The 18,346-nt window shown below is 25.8% G+C and overlaps 1 protein-coding gene across 16 annotated transcripts in view; it reads left to right on the forward strand.

The window, feature by feature from the left end:
- CASK (peripheral plasma membrane protein CASK) overlaps positions 1-18,346 on the forward strand; it is an 87,902-nt gene that overhangs the window by 16,973 nt on the left and 52,583 nt on the right. For all 16 annotated transcript variants that reach the window (XM_089228482.1, XM_089228487.1, XM_089228485.1 and 13 more), the window contains one exon: positions 129-311. In XM_089228482.1, coding sequence (XP_089084608.1) covers positions 129-311 — 183 coding nt within the window. The remainder of the gene's footprint in view (positions 1-128; positions 312-18,346) is intronic.

The following is an 18,346-nucleotide window of genomic DNA, read 5'->3' on the forward strand; positions in this document are numbered from 1 at the left end:
ACTAAATTTAAATAAAGTACAACTTATACTAAAATTTAAAATTTAAAAATTATAATATTAAAGTTTTAGTTAATTCTAATAAACAATGATCACAGTAATTAAATATAAAATTATGTTCTTTTTTTTAGCTGTACCATTTCATAAATTCTAGCCGAACTGATTCTGAAAAGAAACCACCTTTACCTATTTCTGAAGACTTAATTAGCTTAGTTCATGATGTCTTGGATATACTAACCACTTTACCAAATCACTCGCAGACTGCTTATGATGGTGTCCAGCTTAGAGATATATTAACTAGGCCATTTTTAAAGGTAAGGATATTGTGAACTTTAATAATAAATAGACTAGAATACCTACTCAGTTGGTATTACAATTAAAAGTTACAACATATTATCATGCTACTAATATAAATTTTTAATTTAATAATTGGCCTTTTTATTATTGAAAAGTTTAACTGATTACAAATGTTATATTCTTTTGAGACATACATTAGTATCATAGATACATTGAAAATATTTATACAATTTAATATACTATGACAACAATTTTAATTAAATTACGATAAGAATAGGTTACATAGCTTATGAGAAATTTATATACAAGATGCAATTTTATCTGTCAAATATTTTAAAAATTATGTATTAAGTGTCATATTTGAACTTGATTAGTAAATTTAGTTAGATTGTGTTGTGACAATTGTTTTAAATTCACTGATTGATTTAGTTCATACTGTAAAGTACTTATTACATTTAGTAATCAACTTAAGATTTTGGGTAAAATATATAATATTTTTATAAAATATATAAAATATATGCTCCTACCACTTACAAGGTGATTAACCAAGTATGCTCGCCTCAGTTTTTTCATTTAATAAACTTACTCAATTTCTAGATCATAATATTTTCGGATTTTTTAGATTTTTTGTGTTACTTGAGGAGTGTCCTATGGAGATAAAACTTTTGTATTTATAATGAGAACTCTCTCCTCCGTTTTAGACTGTAAATTATTTGGTGGATAATTTTTCTGAAACTTTTGATGTATTAAAATAACAATAAAAATTTGAATGAATAGTTTTTGAGTGATTTAATTTTATATAGGTACCAACTACTAAGGATAATGGGTGTATTCTATGTGTTGTAATTAAAAACCTATCTAAAATAGATGTTTTTCATAGAAATGGAGATATTTTCAATTTTTTTTTTCTTGATTTCAGTGTCATGATAGATATACTGTAATAATATGCGATTTTCATATTACTTGTTTTGTTTGTGACTTATTTTTTAGTTGAAATTTAAAATTTAAGATAAACATATATATATTTATATAAAAAAATTAATAATAATATCACATTATATTTTAAATGTGGTTATATTTGAAAACAATGTACAATAATATTATCAGTAAATCTAAATGCTAGTCCATACTAAAGTGTTTTCATTAAATATAAAATCTACGAGTGTCAAGCTTAATGAGTCATGTAATATATAACATAGGCACCTAAATAAAAAATAAAGCATCACATTACATTATTATTTTATTGTTAGTAGGTAAGGAAAAAAATCCATTTCGACCCATCTCTTTCATGAATATAAAGATATTTGTTAGCCAAATTTATTTATTTTAAACAAAAAACTGAAGAACTGACAATATTTTAATTACCTATACACACGATAAAATAACTTTTAAAATGCATAAATATAATTAGAAATATTTTAAGTTTAAAAGTTTGGGAGTTCTACAAACTAGAATTAAAATGATTAATATTAAAGTTTCGACCAGATATAAATATATATCAAGAGTGACAACTACAAATAAGGGGCGAGTGTTTATACACAAGGAGGAGTAGGTATGATGTATAAAATGTTATTGTATCTTATAGACTTCCGAACTCTTTTAAGACACGTACTGTCAAATGTCAAACACTTTCACCGTGTTAAACCGGCTCTTAAATCAAACGCATGTCGTGCCAATAACATATTCAAAACAGCTAGCTAGCTAGTTAGGTAAAAAAAGTCAACAAATTTTAAAAATCTGTATTGTGAACTATATCGTTTGTATTTTAATAATAGTTATGAGAAAATATTATACGATGGCTGATTAGTCTGACAAGGCATGTGAGCAGAATAAATATATAATTACGTATGTTCGATTGTTATATAAGAGCATTATATCTAGTTACATTTTTTAAGATAATTACATTTTTACGAGAGTAATTAATTGGTATCATTTAAAATATGTACAGGTATTTAACATTTTTTATAATTCGCTTGAAAATTTAAAATTTCTTGAAAAACCAACGAGATATGAGAGAACACTGATAATATTCTTAGCTTTAAGTAGATTCACATATTAATATTTAAGTTAAAAAACTACGTTTGAACTCAGAGCCGGTTATAAGCGTAGGTGATGTAGATACAAGCCTACGGCGGCAAAATTTATATTTATATAGAGCCATAGAGGCGGCATATAAGAAAAGTTTTAATAAAACAAGAAGTGGCAATTTTGATCTTTGCCTACATTTAAAAATTTGCTTGCACCTGCCCTGTTTGAACTACTTAACGTTTATTTTGGAATGTTATGTATTAGTAATGTAACAATGGCCAATAAGTGAACACAAATGCTGGTGCGACTTCCTCTTAAGAAGTAAAACTCTCGGACTAGAGTAGGTAATAAACTAATAAATTGGTAACTAATAAACTAATAAATCAATCCCCCTTCATTTCATCACTTTATAGCTTATAATATGGTATAAAGTCCGTCTTTATATAGGATTTTAATTATGATTATCTCAAAAAAAAGCTCTGTGGGGAGGATATAACCCCATATCCCCTCTATAATTACGCCACTGGTCTAATATAACAATTTGTTTTATGTATTTATATAAGATACAATATAGCTTATAGGTATAGGTATTGTTGGTGTTGTATTTATGTATGTTTGTATAGAAGTTAATTAAGACATCTCCCATTCCTTATAGTGTATAAAAACCAGGATGTATGTGAACTTTTTCTCACATAATATAAAGTTTAGGGTGTACAAGTATTTTTTTTGATTCAATATGTTGTGGGATGTTTGGGGTGCGTGCTTTTGTAACAGACCCATTTTCGCAATAACCTTTACATCCTTTGATGTTTATCGAAATCCCAACCATAATCCGATCTGTTGTGCCTTGATCTACATGTTACACCAGTATACTACATGTAACGTCGGACTGGTGCATTACAGTTATATACCCAAATTCACATATTATTATGTGTTGTTGCTTATTATAGAATCGACGATAATGCTTGATAATAATATTTTATATTTACTTGCTGTATTTTTACACGAATAACATCGTATTACGAGTATTTCACGTTTCGTAGTTATTTTACCAAGGTTCTCTTAGGATTTGTCGAATATATGTTATTAGTACCAATAGTACCTACTATCTAGTACCTACCCATGTATAATATGTACATTATAAAATGTTAACACAATAAATTCAAAAATAAATGTCGTAAAAAGGCGTATAAAATTGTCTATTCTTACAACACATATGTGAATAATATTCCTATATTACATGGGCGTTCTCACGGGGGGGAGATATGGGGGATAGGTCCCCCTCAAGGCTCTTGATTTTCTTACATATTAGTGATACATATTTTGTCTATTTTTGGTAACCCTTACGGCTTATCTTGTAACAATTTCTTTCATCCCCCTCCATTGTAAAAATCCTGAGAACGCCTCTGCCTATATAGTACCTATTATAATCCTTGGCAAATAATTTTCGAGAAATGGGCGATACGTGTCGTCGGGCCCGATGTGCTTAATTAAGACTCGTTTCGCCACTACACGAGTAGGTACATGACACTTCTTAAATAGGGGATGTAAAATGCGTACTCGTGATCGGCGACGCTAAAACGCTTGATGGTAATTGATAAAAATTTGTGGCTGAAATTTCATCACATTGCACACAATTTGCACAATATGTCAAATACTACCCACACATGAAAAACGAAAACTATTTAAATGAGTATCGAACAACGAACTGTAATGACAGATACGGAGAAAACCGTTATGATAGGTAACCTTTTAATATAAGACTTACAGGCGGAAAATATCGCTGAAAAATTATTGTATAATTTTTCAATATGATTATTTCATTTTGTTTTAATGTTCTTTTACCGTCTATATTATATTCACTGTTCAGTTCGCTGTTTCGTATTGGAAACTGAAGTTCTGGTCCAATTATTCCACCAACATAGGATATTGATAGTTCGATGTAGCTTTTCAGACTTTAAATTCTAAATTAGTAATTACATTTTTAGTTTGTTCTTAGGATAGATAGATACTACAAATGTTAATATTAGCTGCCGTAAATTTTATTAAAATTTTGAACAATGTTTACATTAGTCAATGAATCCTAAAAAATGTAATAGGTAATTAAACTGTTGTAACCACTGATACAATTTTATTATTTTTGCAACGTATTTTTCTAGAAAAAGTTTTATGAAGACGTTGTATCCGTCTTACAAATATAAAACATTGTAAAAACGGGAATAGTGCGCGGGAAAACTTTTCTCCCTCAGTAGGTATTTATAATAGAATTATCAGAATTTCACAACGAATAAGTAAGAACTTTATCTGTGTCATAAGGTCGTTATTTTTATGATACCAAAAATATTATTAAAGTTATCAGCTTAATACATTTAATTATTAAAAATTATTGGTTTTTGCCATCAAAAAAATAACGATGTTACGACATACCTAGATAAAGTTTTTACCTTTGCAGTGTGCGTTGTGGAATTCTGATAATTCTACTATAAAGACTGAGGGAGAAAAGTTATCCCGCGTAAATACTGTGTTTTCTATATTGTTCAACGTTTGTAAGACGGAGCCAACGCATACGGGTGTGACGTCCTCTTAACGAGTGGTGGGCTCCCACATTGGCCACATTGGTCGAATTACTTCCATCATTATAGATAAGAACCCCTAAGGCCAAAAGATTTGAAGTGTGACCAAAATAATAAATAATAACTAATAATGATTAATAAATGTCACCATTAATATTCAGTATACAATTATAAAAATAATATTTATTATTTAATACTGACTATGGATATCTTCACGTTCAGTTTTCAATTGCGTATTCTATTATACCTACGCGGTATTGCATCTATTTTACACAAAAATACAAGACGTGCAATCTCGATTTGCATATTTAAAGACTATTATAACTGCCACTCACAATACGGTGCTATTATTGCTATATAGGTGTATTTCCGACCCAATGCTACTCTCGAATAATCCGGTTTCGATTATATCGAGATTCCAGGTGTTTTATATTATACATATCTTTTATATTCAAAATCATGTCAATAATTCCATTTAGTTTAGATTAAATCTTTTTTTACACCTAACCATTTGACCTATGGCGTTTTGGCTTATCTAAGCTACTACAATTATCTAAGATAATACTTATTATTTACTAATTGCACTAAATGTACTAATGTAATTTGATGCTGTTGTCAGTGATATCACTAGTGTACAAATAAAGGGTGACATAAACGCGTCAGAATTTTTAAATTTTAACATAACTCGTAATTCATTGACTAATATTAACATTATATAGATAATAATAAAACCATTGCTACTTAATCACACTAGTCCAAGTGCTAGTATAACATATTTTCTTATATAAAATTTTCTTTGAAATGTAATTTTTATTTTATTATTGTGGTTTGATTCTAGTACTTAAATACTATTGAGAATAATATGAGTGATGTTGGTGTGTGCATAGAGGATGTGGAAAATCGAGAAAAGTGGAGGTGTAGGACAAAGGTGTCCAACTCCAAATAGTTGAAGAAGAATAATTCTAGTTTAAATGTTAAAGGTGTTTATTGGAAGTTGTTTTTATTTTTCATTGTCTTTCAATTAAAGTTTAACGTAGGTAATAGCGAATTATTGTACTATAATGGTCCATCCTAATTAGTATGATAAATTTACTTGCAATGAACTAGTAAAAAGCCATCGTCATTTCTAGGTTATATATCGGTAGACCCTTTTGAAAACTAATTAATAAAGCAAACTTGTAACATACGATAAAGCTAATCAGGCATTCATGAGGTTTGTCGGTCATATCTGCTGACTACCTCTGCTCCTACGCTTGTGCGTTTTAATGAAAACTGCGATTACGTGTGTACTAACATAGGGCATGTGGGCTATAACCGCCAGTGACACATTACAAACTCCCGCTGGGGACCTGACGTCAATTATCATGGGAAATCTCCCAGAACTTTATCTCTTACATCTAAAATGCATGAAACATTTTTCTCCCATTTTGTTAGTTTTTTTTTAGTGGAAAACAAATGTTAGTATGATTTTAATTTTTTGAATTCACTCTGAAGCTACAATGCGTAGTAAAATATTAATTATAATTTATATAACTAATATAAATCGTATTCAATTGATTATTTGTATTTTATAATATATTGTTAAAATAAAATATTTCAATTTTCCGTTTTTACGCTAATTTTAAATAAATATTTTATTTTTTATGTTATTCTTCTTATTAGATTATATATCTCTAGTAAACTATTCATTTTGAGTTATATGAAAAAAAAGCATTTTGAACAATCACATGATATCTAATATTTTTATTTTATACTCGTATAATATTTTTGACTTTTTACGTTATCTTGAATCATTGCAGAATTGCACTATTTTTTATAGATAGTAGAGTATTATGTTTCAATATTTCTCTTTCTAAACATTTTTATTAAAATGTATTCTGAGTATTTTTTTTCATTATTATTTAAAATTATTCTACCAAACAAACAAACAAAACAATGTAAATTCTTCATACCTCGTTTATAAACGCACAATCTGATTATCTATGGGGTTTTTTCTATTATTAAATATACTCGTATATTATAAACGTAGATGCGTGGATGTGCCAAAGAAAAAGTTTTTAGATAGCTGTTCTAGACACGAAAGAGTTATTGTGGCCATCCTTGCTTTTAAGCGATAGACTAGAAGAAAGCTTAAAGCTTTTAGAATTAGGTCAACCTTAGTTTTTTTTTTACATATTTTTATCGTTTTCGTTTTATAGTTAGTATAGGTTAATATTGTTATTTTGTCTTTAACATTTATACTTTTCCTTTATACATATTATGCGCTTAAATATATAATTGTTTTATCTTTAATTTATCTGTTAAAGTATTAGAATTCTTAATTTTTTAAACTATTTAAATAATTGATGAACAAGATGAAAAATCAAAATGTGTCGTAAAAATAATAAAAACATATCTAGGCAGAATAGGCAGATACTAAAAGCTTACAGTCTTAAAACTTGTAATAAAGTGACATTATTCATTGAATTCACAATTATAATATTCCAACCAAACTTGAGACATGTGTTTAACTATAACTATGGCATAGTTTTGTACATTATATTGGTACAATTAATGTTTATGTTATCTAAGGCGTTTTGTTTAGCTAAGTTCATCTTGTAAACTCTACTTTTCTCATGACAGATATTTAATTACCTACGCATGATGTATGTTAAAATCAATTTAGTATATGCAAGGGTTTTAAATTAATATAATTGTCTTAGAAAATAATTATCGCAGTAAAAAATTGACCTAAATTACATTAAATTTAAATAATCCTATAATAATATTCATAGCAATACTCTTATAGTTAGACTTAAGTTAGTATTCTTCTATATTATATTGATTCAGTCACATCTCACATATAGCTAGTAGATTATATTATTTGAATACATTTAGAGTATTTATTTATCAAATATTGTATTAATTATTTTAACTTATAAGCTATGTTTAAAAATAAGTTTTTTATTTATAAAATTGATTTTTAAAATGTTAAGTAATATCATGTTTTAATTAATATTTTTGTATAACATAGATTTTATGTTTGATTTTAAATACCTATAAAATAATATGGTGGTTAATAGGACGTTATACCCACAAGACATGTATTGTCTCCGTCTTACAAGTGCGCAATGTAGCAAATTGTATGCTCATAAGATCTCGTTTAGCTCTGTTAGTTTAAAAACTAGAGTGAATTGACTTCTTATAAAATTTAAAGGTAAGCATATTATTTAGACGATTTCATGAACGCTATAAATTCTTAATAACTGATTCATTGATAAAAATATTATAGTCTATAAAAAGAAAAACAATTTCATCAATTATTATTATTAACTTTTATAGATTTAAAAGAAATAGCAGATAAATGCATCCAGTTTTTTTATAAACTAATAGATAAGAAAATAAATAAATAATATATGAAATTATTTTTAGAAAATTGTTGGATTTCACAATTTAAAAAAAAAATTATTATTTTCAACAAATGAACTTTTATGTTTTAAGAGGGTTGACAATTTAACGCTTGACCACTATATATTGATTTCTGTACAATGGTTACATTGCCAAGTTCTTGTATCACCTTGAGATATCACAATTTGTACACTGTGTCTATATGTTAAAAAGTACCTATATGTCTTTTACTCAAGTATATTAGCTTTTTGTCAATTAAACTTATTATAAATAATACAATTATTGGTTCAGTTCCGTTTCAATAAATATTTATTTTAAAATAAATAAAATAAAATCTATTACCTATTGTAGATTTTTTATATATTTGTCATTATTTTGACATTAAGTAATTAAAAATTTCCAGGGATATCGTCATAAAGGAGTTATATTCGTCTCTATAGTTAGAATTGTTCAATTTTTCCTGTTTCATTTAATCTATCGAATTCAATAGTTTTCTCTAGGTCAATAAGTGTAAAAAAAAAAATTTTACCCAGAGTAGACTATCATGCGTCACGACTTATAACGATGTTTTTTAATTAATCGCTTAGACTTATTGTGTAGATATAGATTATTGGTTTTGTAAATACCTACTAAACTAATATTATGACAAAAAATCACTATATTAGAAAGTTTTAATGTATCACACACACACACACACACGTATATAAATTAGATTCATTGTGTACCCGGCTCACTCAATTATTCATTGTATATATAATATACTATAAAGTACTAATATAAGTCATTAACAAAATTATCAAATTACAATAAGAATATAAAAATTTAATACCCACGAATAATATTTTCAAATTACAACAATATGGCTAAAATTCTTTTTCTTGGTTATTTATTTAATTTAATTTAAATGTTAACTTTAAATGACTACACAAAAAACTGTGTCTGTATAGATTTTAGATTTTTTGTTGCAGACTTTAATTCTTATACTTTCAAATTTTCAATTTTTAGCTATAAAAGTTAAACGTTTTATAAATTGTTAACAACTATATAATTTGTAAATTTTCTATTAAATACATTTTGTCAAAATTTGAACTTTAAACGGTTATAAAAAAAATACGTGTCTATGTATTTTTAATATTTTTCAACTGCTATTAAATTAACATATGGGAAACCTTGTATTAAATTTTCAAACTTTTTTTACCCAATATAATTATCTTTTTCCAATCTTATTGACATTTATAGAATCAAAAACTAGAATCAAAAAACTAAAAAAACGAAAAATTTCAAATGTCCATAAATTATTTAAAAATTGTTGAAATTTTTTGAATATTTTATCATGTACCTATAGGAGATGCCAATATAAACATTCAGTGTAAATTTCATGTATAGGTACCTACGGTAATTTGTTTTAGATTTACACCAACTTCCAAAATCGATTTTGTTCAATAACTTGTTTTGCGTAAAAATGTTGACCTCCCCAACGCACCAACTTGATTCACTTCCAACCGGAAAAGCTAATGAAGTTAAAAATCATAGTATCATTTCGACTACTTATCATGTACACAGATACATAAAAAAATAAAAAAACACATATCATTATATAATCAATACATTCATCGCACTCCGCTCAGAATCTAAAATATTAAATAACAAACCTTTTGTGTGAACTTTCTACGTACGATCAATCGAAAATTAGATAATAATATATTATTTAATTATATTTATAAGCATGAAGTAAGAATATTATTTTCTTAATATTTTAATGTAAAATAATATGAGTGTTGCGGGTATATAGTGTATAGGTACAATCAGAAACGTAACAGATGTTGGGAATAGTATTTTACTACCTATGGCAAACTGTCCTAAAAACCTCTCTTTTATGCGGTAAATTCGGATCGATTTCCATCTGATAAATATTTTCAAGGCGAACTCAATACAACAACCACTGCCGCAGCAATAGACCCCTTAGAAAAGGTTGGGAAAAATTAAATGTGATATATAGTTAAGTTGTGAAATTCGTAAAATGTCTTTGTAGAGTTTGTATGTATTATTTACCGTTTCAGTCAGTAAATATCACATTATTTTGAAATGATTAACTTATTTAATATATACCGTGAATAAATGCCATTGCAGAATAAAAAGAAATAATCAATCATTATTGAATAAAAAAAAATATATTGGGTGAATGTTGATTAAAGTTTAATGGAGTTTATATTGTTTCTGAATTCCGTAGTAAAAAATCATTAATTCTAAAATAATAATAATCTTATGTATACCATATATTTAAATTTAATTCTGTATTACAATTTAGAGATGAGGCTAATATTTATTTAAATGTTTACTTAAGTAAAAAAAAAAAAAATGTATACTTCAAATGAAACACAGTAGGGCATGTAAAATTATTTAAAGAATTCAAAACGACCCACATCTGTTCTATATTTAACAGGGAAATTTATAGTGACATTGGTAAAAAAGAAATAAGGTTGACAAAAAGCCCAAATAATATGGATATATATGTAAAAGTTCTGATCCTTTTTGTGTGCGGTAAATCGATGTTTTAGTTTGTCTCTCTTGAAAGCGCCAAAATGAAATGTTTATGCTTTTCTTTTGTGCTCTAAACTCCTCTAGTAAGGCAATCAATAAAAGCTTGCACCCTTGTTAAACATTCATCAAATAATATGCATCAATTAGATAAAAATATTATTTGACGTAAACCTTTTAACATTTAAACCATTTAAATGTAATACATTTCAATTTAATCAATTCCATAGTTTAGCATATTCATTATACATTATACAAGTACAATATTATATGATTATTATTTATTATTATTAGCTATAACTTCATACTAAAATATAAAAATAAATCAATGTAACAATATTATACTGAATAAATTTATCGGTTTTTATTATTTATGCTTTGATCATCTGTAATTTCTTAACGAAAGTTGATTGTAATTATAATTGAAAACGTCGAGTCATGAGATACTTTTTACATAGATGTCTAAATTATTATTTCATAGAGTTATGATTCTCAACCTTTTCGAATTAATAATTTACATTTTCCGACGTATTTTATGTTTATATTAGGTGCTTTTCATTACCTAAGTAAAAATAAATAAAATTAAAACTAAAATATTTGGTTTTGGTTTAAAAAAAATTGATTGAAATGAAATGTACGTTAACTATATGTAATATTATATTATGTATAGTCGTATAGTCGTATAGTCGTATAAGTATACTAAATAATATATTTGTATACTTATTGTGCTTGTGCGAGTATAAATTTACATTACTATATAGTGATATATATTGATTATAATAAACTCTAAAATGAATTTCACCATTAAATTCATATTAGTATGATTTGAACTCATGTTCTAACTAATATGTATACATACAAAATATGTACTCCTTTCCCAAATTCAAATAATGCACTTTTTAGTTACATATTAAGATTTAAAAGAATTTATCACCTCTACATGTGTTTAGTCTAGCAAATTAAGTCCTCATTAAATTATATTATAGTGATTAACCTTTTGTTAAATTTAACGTTGACATCATTTGCCATGGTGTGATACAGGTATTTTAAAGATATTTTTGAATTGAAGCGAGTTATATATCATTTTTTAACTGTGATATTTTACTCATTTATAACTATTTAAAATTAAAATATATCGAAAAAAACTTCCAGTATAAACCGATTTTTTGTGACACAAAAAAGTTATGAAATTGGTTGCTATGGTTGGCGACCATATTGATTTTAATGCTGAACCTAAGTGTATGATCAAAGGTTTGAATGTCATCATTAGTTTCCTGCTTGGAAAAACGTTTGTTTAATAATTTATAACATGTATTACTTTTTTTTATCTTTGATTTATATAATAATAATAATAATGATAGAATATTCAAATCATGTTTAACTTAATTAAAAATATATTTTGTATACAACCGATGTTCTCAAAATGACAGGAATGGTTTTTTTCGTTGTATATTATAAGGAGTTTCCGTTTGGTGTTTCAAATACATTATTATTTTTTTCGATTAACTCTGGGGTCACAAGTGTATCAATTTTAGGACAGACTAATCTGATCCTGTCAAATATTTTGCAGTCTAGAAAAGTTTAAAAGCGTGTGTTGATCATGATAACTGATAAATAATAAACATAAACCAGCATATAATTGAAAATTATTGTAACATTACAGGGTAAAGTGTAAATATCAATTTCGTAAAAAATATTCATCTTAAAATATTGTCGATAATATATAGGCAGAAGCTTGTAATCTGTGGTTTTATTTTAAAAGTTAAATTAATTGTGAATAATAAATTGTCAATTATACTGTTATATTATATTAGCTATAAAATGCCTTCATAAATGCAATCAAGTTTCAATAACTTGAACATAAGTATCTCGAAACCTAGACAATTCGATAACTTCAATCAATTTTACTTTATTAAAAATAATTTTTAAACATGATTATTAAATCGAACTAATGAATTTTTAAAAGTAATAATGACTAGGAATTTCTGAATTCAATTTATTTGTTCGAAAAATGAATATTTTTTGAGTGAGAGACTCAATATTTTTAGAGATTTATAATAGTGCAAAACCTTATTAGTACGTAATTAGTAAGATTTATTAGACTTAGGGTGACGTGACTTTTCGTCCAAGCTTCTGTTTTCGGGCTTTGCTCATAATAATAATTAGGAAAACACGCTCTACCTTGTCCTTAGGCGATAAGACAAGTAGATTCCTGTTTATTTACCGACTTGATTATTTTGTTCATTTCATTCGCATTGCTTTTTTTTGTTATTAAATATTGTAGAAATGTAACCAAGTTGTACTATAACTCAGTGTTTTTACATACAATTTTGATAGTTATACTACGTTATTAATTTTTTTTGATTGATTAATTATTGGTTCCTACACTACTTTAAGTGTTTAGTCAATTGTAGAATATTTTATATTTCATATTAAAAATATAATTTTAAAGTGAAATATTCTTATGTGCATATTGAAATTTTTACGATGATGTAAGTTTAATGTACGACGTACGTATTAAAGTAATATAGATATATTTTATAAAATAAATTTATAATAAATTCATAACTTTTGATTAAATACTTTTATAATAATCCTAATCAAAAAAAAATCTATAAAATTTAAAGTATTTCGGCGATCTGTCATAATGTTTTTTCAGTAACTTTAGAATTCACTTTCTCTTGTGGTTTGATAATTATACGTTCAATGTATCAATTGGCTTCGATTTAAAGGTAAAATATATATATATATAGGTTTATTTGCCCGTTAATATATATATATATATATTTATATATATATTGATGCTTTTAACAAAATGAAGGTTTAATGATGGTCTTTGTCGTTAAAAAAAGAAAAAAGCTTCATGTTTTCTCTAGAACCTTGAGTAAAGTTGCTGCGATTTCAAATGCAATAATATAATAAATGATGTGAAAATCGCATTTACTTGTTGAAGAAATTATATTTATAACTTATTTTTGTTTTGATTTATTATATCCAGTGGCGGTTATACATGATGTTCAAGGGGGAGCGAAAATAAAGCCAACCCTCCCCCAGAGCATTTTTATGTATAGTATATAGTATATAGGTACCAATATAATATAAAATGTACATGATATATGAATTATAGGTATAGTAATGAGTAATGATTAATGTTTATATATTTATAGTATTAATAATACACTTTAATATTAATTTATTAAAAAAAGATATAAATAATGTACCTACCTATCATGAATGTATTGACTTAATAGGTAGTTCATTCATTATCTTATAATAATTATATTAAAAGCATATTCCTTTTTTTTACTTGGAAAAGCATATATGTCATTAGAAATGACAACATCGCTAGGTATATGAAGATAGCTATGACCGCTTCACCAAACCACCGCGTGTATCATAAACATATAATGTTTTGTGGTTTTATATGTTTATGGTGTGTATCCTTCCACTGATTTCTATACTAAGTTAATGTGTGGGTTTATCGTATATTCTAATCACAGTTCATAGATAACTGAAAAAACCTCAGACTAATATAATATAGTTATACTGTTCATGGTTAAAACGTAAAATATGATTAAGGAAGATCCCAAGTGGGAGCGACCCACCTATCACCCTTTCCCCCCTTATAATCACCACTGGTTACATCACAGAATTTATAATACCCGCTTATTCAATAAAAATTAATTTAGAAATTAGTTAAAATTGTTATAGATTTCTTATACAAAAAATATTGTTATTTGGTCTGTACATAAGTTCAATTGTTCCTTATAAAGTTAATTATTTGTATTTATTCGGGGCACTCTTGACATATACATTTTTCATTTAATTGCTACTTAGTAAAATAATCATTTTTACTGAATCGAACGATGTAAAATTTTAATTTATGAATTCTATAATTGAAGTTATTGTAATTGCATGATAACTAAACTTTATATTTTTATTATTAATAAAAATGTGTATAATAATTTTTATTTATAATGATTTTTTTTCGTTAAGGCGTCACCTATTTTCGGTAGTAATGGTTATTTCTGATTTATATAAGTATTTTGTTTTTGTAAATTCTCGTAAAATGTAGATACTTTTTTTCGTAACATGTAGTATGCAAATAATTATTAGTGTATACATTTAATGTATCTTAAAAACAGTAAATTTAATAGTAAAGTAATTTATGTCTAATTACAATTATAATAGAATCTTTTTTTAAATTTCATGTATTTGATCAATAATTAGCTTTTAGAAAGTCGATTTAGAGATATCGATCTATAATCAAACATATAATATTATAATGTAAAACACTTTTTTTGTGTGTGTGTTTGGAATCTAGGTTTTTACAATATTTCAATTTTTAAAATAGCTATATGAGTAAGTAATTTGTAAAATATTGTTACCTTCAACTTTCAAGTTATAATAGGTCAATTCACACTAATATTAAAATTAACGATGCTGAGTGTAGGAAATATTTTTATTTTACGCATTTGTAAGACAGGAAAAAAATATCGGTTGTGTATTCTAACACTTTTAGCGTTTAGGTTTTTCGTGACGAAATATGATTATTCATAAGTACATTTTTGTCTGTACAAAATGTTTATTTCATGACAAATAAATTTATTTATCTTTAAATTGAATAATTTTGTTGTGATTAAATGTTATATGATGTAATTTATATTTTATATTTTTGTTAAAGAAATAATTTTTTATAACTCTCAGTCAAGGCCGTAAATGAAAAAAATTCCATGGGGGAGAGTCCAACAATTTTTTTTAATGAAGATATACTGAACACATGCAACTGCTAAAATGTTTCTACTTTTAAAAATTTCGGAATGGCGGTCCAGACCACTAAACCCTCCCCCTAGTTACGGCCTTGCTCTTAATTATGAAAATGTCTAGGAATGAAAAGTAACGAATTGCCTTTGTATAGAATGTTGAAATCTTGATAATCTACACATCTATATATATACTACATTTATAATTATTTAAACTAATATATTTTATGAATGAAAATTAAGTATAAACTTACATTTAAAAATATTACCATCGACGTTTTCAGAACTTACAAGAGTATAGTTGAAGTAATAAGATATCTATTAAATAACTTACTTTTGTAGTGTTACTTGATTTGACCGTAATGATATTATTATCCATTAATTGTGCTTTTAACACTTGCGAAAATTAATTAATTGGTTAGGTATAGCCACACTATCGCACATGCCGAGTTTAATCCCTTATTATACGTTTTCAGGTCACTAGGTTAATGTAGTGATTCTTATTTAAAAGTTTTTGAAAATATATTTCTTAAGTTCCTTATTGTCGACATTTAGTTAAATAAATTGTGGTTACCCACTACTCCTTTTTATTTTAAATGAAGGAGAGTGTGTATAGAATTTCGTTATGATTAAATATCACAGAAGTGGTAGGTGATTTTTTTTCTTCTTTTCAATTACAGGCATTTCGTTTTATATTATTATTATTATTATTATTTTTTTTTAGAAAATTTATGAAGAAAGTTTCTTGTATATTCGTTAAAGAAATGTTGACGTTTTAATGGGATTTTTATATTCTCCTGTTTTACAAACTCTTCGTTCCAAACACATCTTGTCAATATATATATAACCTATATATTATATAGTTATGCGTGTGTTCCAAAAATATGAGATGCTGTTTTTGTTAAATCATTAATAAATGCTTTTACATAGTTTGATGTTTAAATTCATATTTATATTTTATTTTCATTGTTTAGAATTTTTCTAGAATTATTATTTATAGATATATATAGTTGTTATACTGTAATACTTTTCTTGATATTGGATTCGGAATAAAGCTTATTATGAGGTTTACAATTGATAATACAAAAAAATATATATATATATACTAATTGCAGGGACTTCAATTTTTCACCATTACTTATATTATTGTGTATGTATATTTGTATATACATGTGTATATTTTTGAAAAAATATCTGCTATACCTATCACGTAGTTCCGCTCGGAATAGTTGTTCGTAAGCAATGAATTATTGTTGAAATCAAATTTAAGAATTTATCATAATATATATGACAGTGAATTACTCAATAATTACTAAGTACACTTAAATAACTTGCTCAGTAAAATATAAATTCTATACTATACTGTAGTGTGACTTTCTCGGATTTTTATAAACATAAAAAATGCATTGAATAAAGTGATGGTTATAGATATCCACTAAGATATTTTCCATAAGTATAATATACATATATCGTATACCCAGCTTAGATATTTATTAAATATTAACATCGTTTATCATATAGATTATAATAGTCCAATTTATAAGATTCTCAAAAAAATATTATCTATTATCTGAAAAATGCTGTATATTTCATATTTAATTTTTTTTTTTTGTTTAAATAAAAGCTAGTTGTGATTTTCTTATAGGATTATACAAGCAACGTACGTGCGACCCATTACTTTTTAAATTCTTACCACGGACTCTGTCCTGTTTTAATGGTGCATTTTCGGCGTTAAGTGTCACTATTTTCTCTTTCTTTGTAAATTATATGGAAACACTTGGCACGTGTGATGTGTAAGGGTCAAGGGTTGCTTCAATCAAGAATAATTTAACCGAAGAGATTTTTAAAGATATCTTCTATAACTCATCCACTTCTTAAGTGGATACTATATACTTTATACTGTATAATATTGATTCATTCCTACAATATTGTAAGCACTATTTTAGTGACCATTATGAGATAATGAACATTCCGTAGATATTTTGTCTGTACCTAGGTATATTTTTTTATTATATTTGGTTCGTTCATTTTTTTTTTTTTTTTTTATCAAAATATGTTATTTTATAGTATTACCAATGATTAATAAGCTAATAGCCATTGTAATTAAATGTTGATTTGGTCATTTTGTTATGATAAATATATATAATCCAAAATTATTACACATTAAATTTACTTTGATATCCGATTATTTATTATTAGGAATGGGCAATTCTCGGGAGCGTGTGGGAATTCACAAGAATCATAATATAGTGATAAATGGAACGAATAATGGTATATTTCATTTAAATATTCAAGTATTTTACTAAATTTCCATTAAAAAAACCACTTAAACCGCTTAAAAATTTAAAATCATAATATAATAAAGTTTAAATTGTGATATGTTTGTATTATGTGCATCGGAATAGATGCTATATATATTGGTAGAATCAATAGGTAAAAAACTAAAAAGATAAACAAGTAATTAACATTGGAGATATATTAACAATTTAATCTACCTACCTATTAAATATTTTATAACTGTCAATATTATCATTAAATTTAAATTCAATACAATTAAAATATCAATGTTCAGTTCATACGTCTGACAAATTTGGGAGATACCGCATAAAGGTTTAATATAAATTTATATGTATTGTTTAATATTTAAAATTATTTTATAAAATTATCAGTGCTATAATTTATTTTAAAAATAATGATATAATATGTTTCATATTTAAATCTTTGATATCAATTACTAATTCCATTGACTAAATTGTTTTGTAT

This window comes from Diuraphis noxia, unplaced genomic scaffold (assembly GCF_037042655.1).
Source record: "Diuraphis noxia isolate RWA-SAM2 unplaced genomic scaffold, SU_Dnox_SAM2 contig0005, whole genome shotgun sequence".
In the NCBI taxonomy this organism is placed as follows: domain Eukaryota; kingdom Metazoa; phylum Arthropoda; class Insecta; order Hemiptera; family Aphididae; genus Diuraphis; species Diuraphis noxia.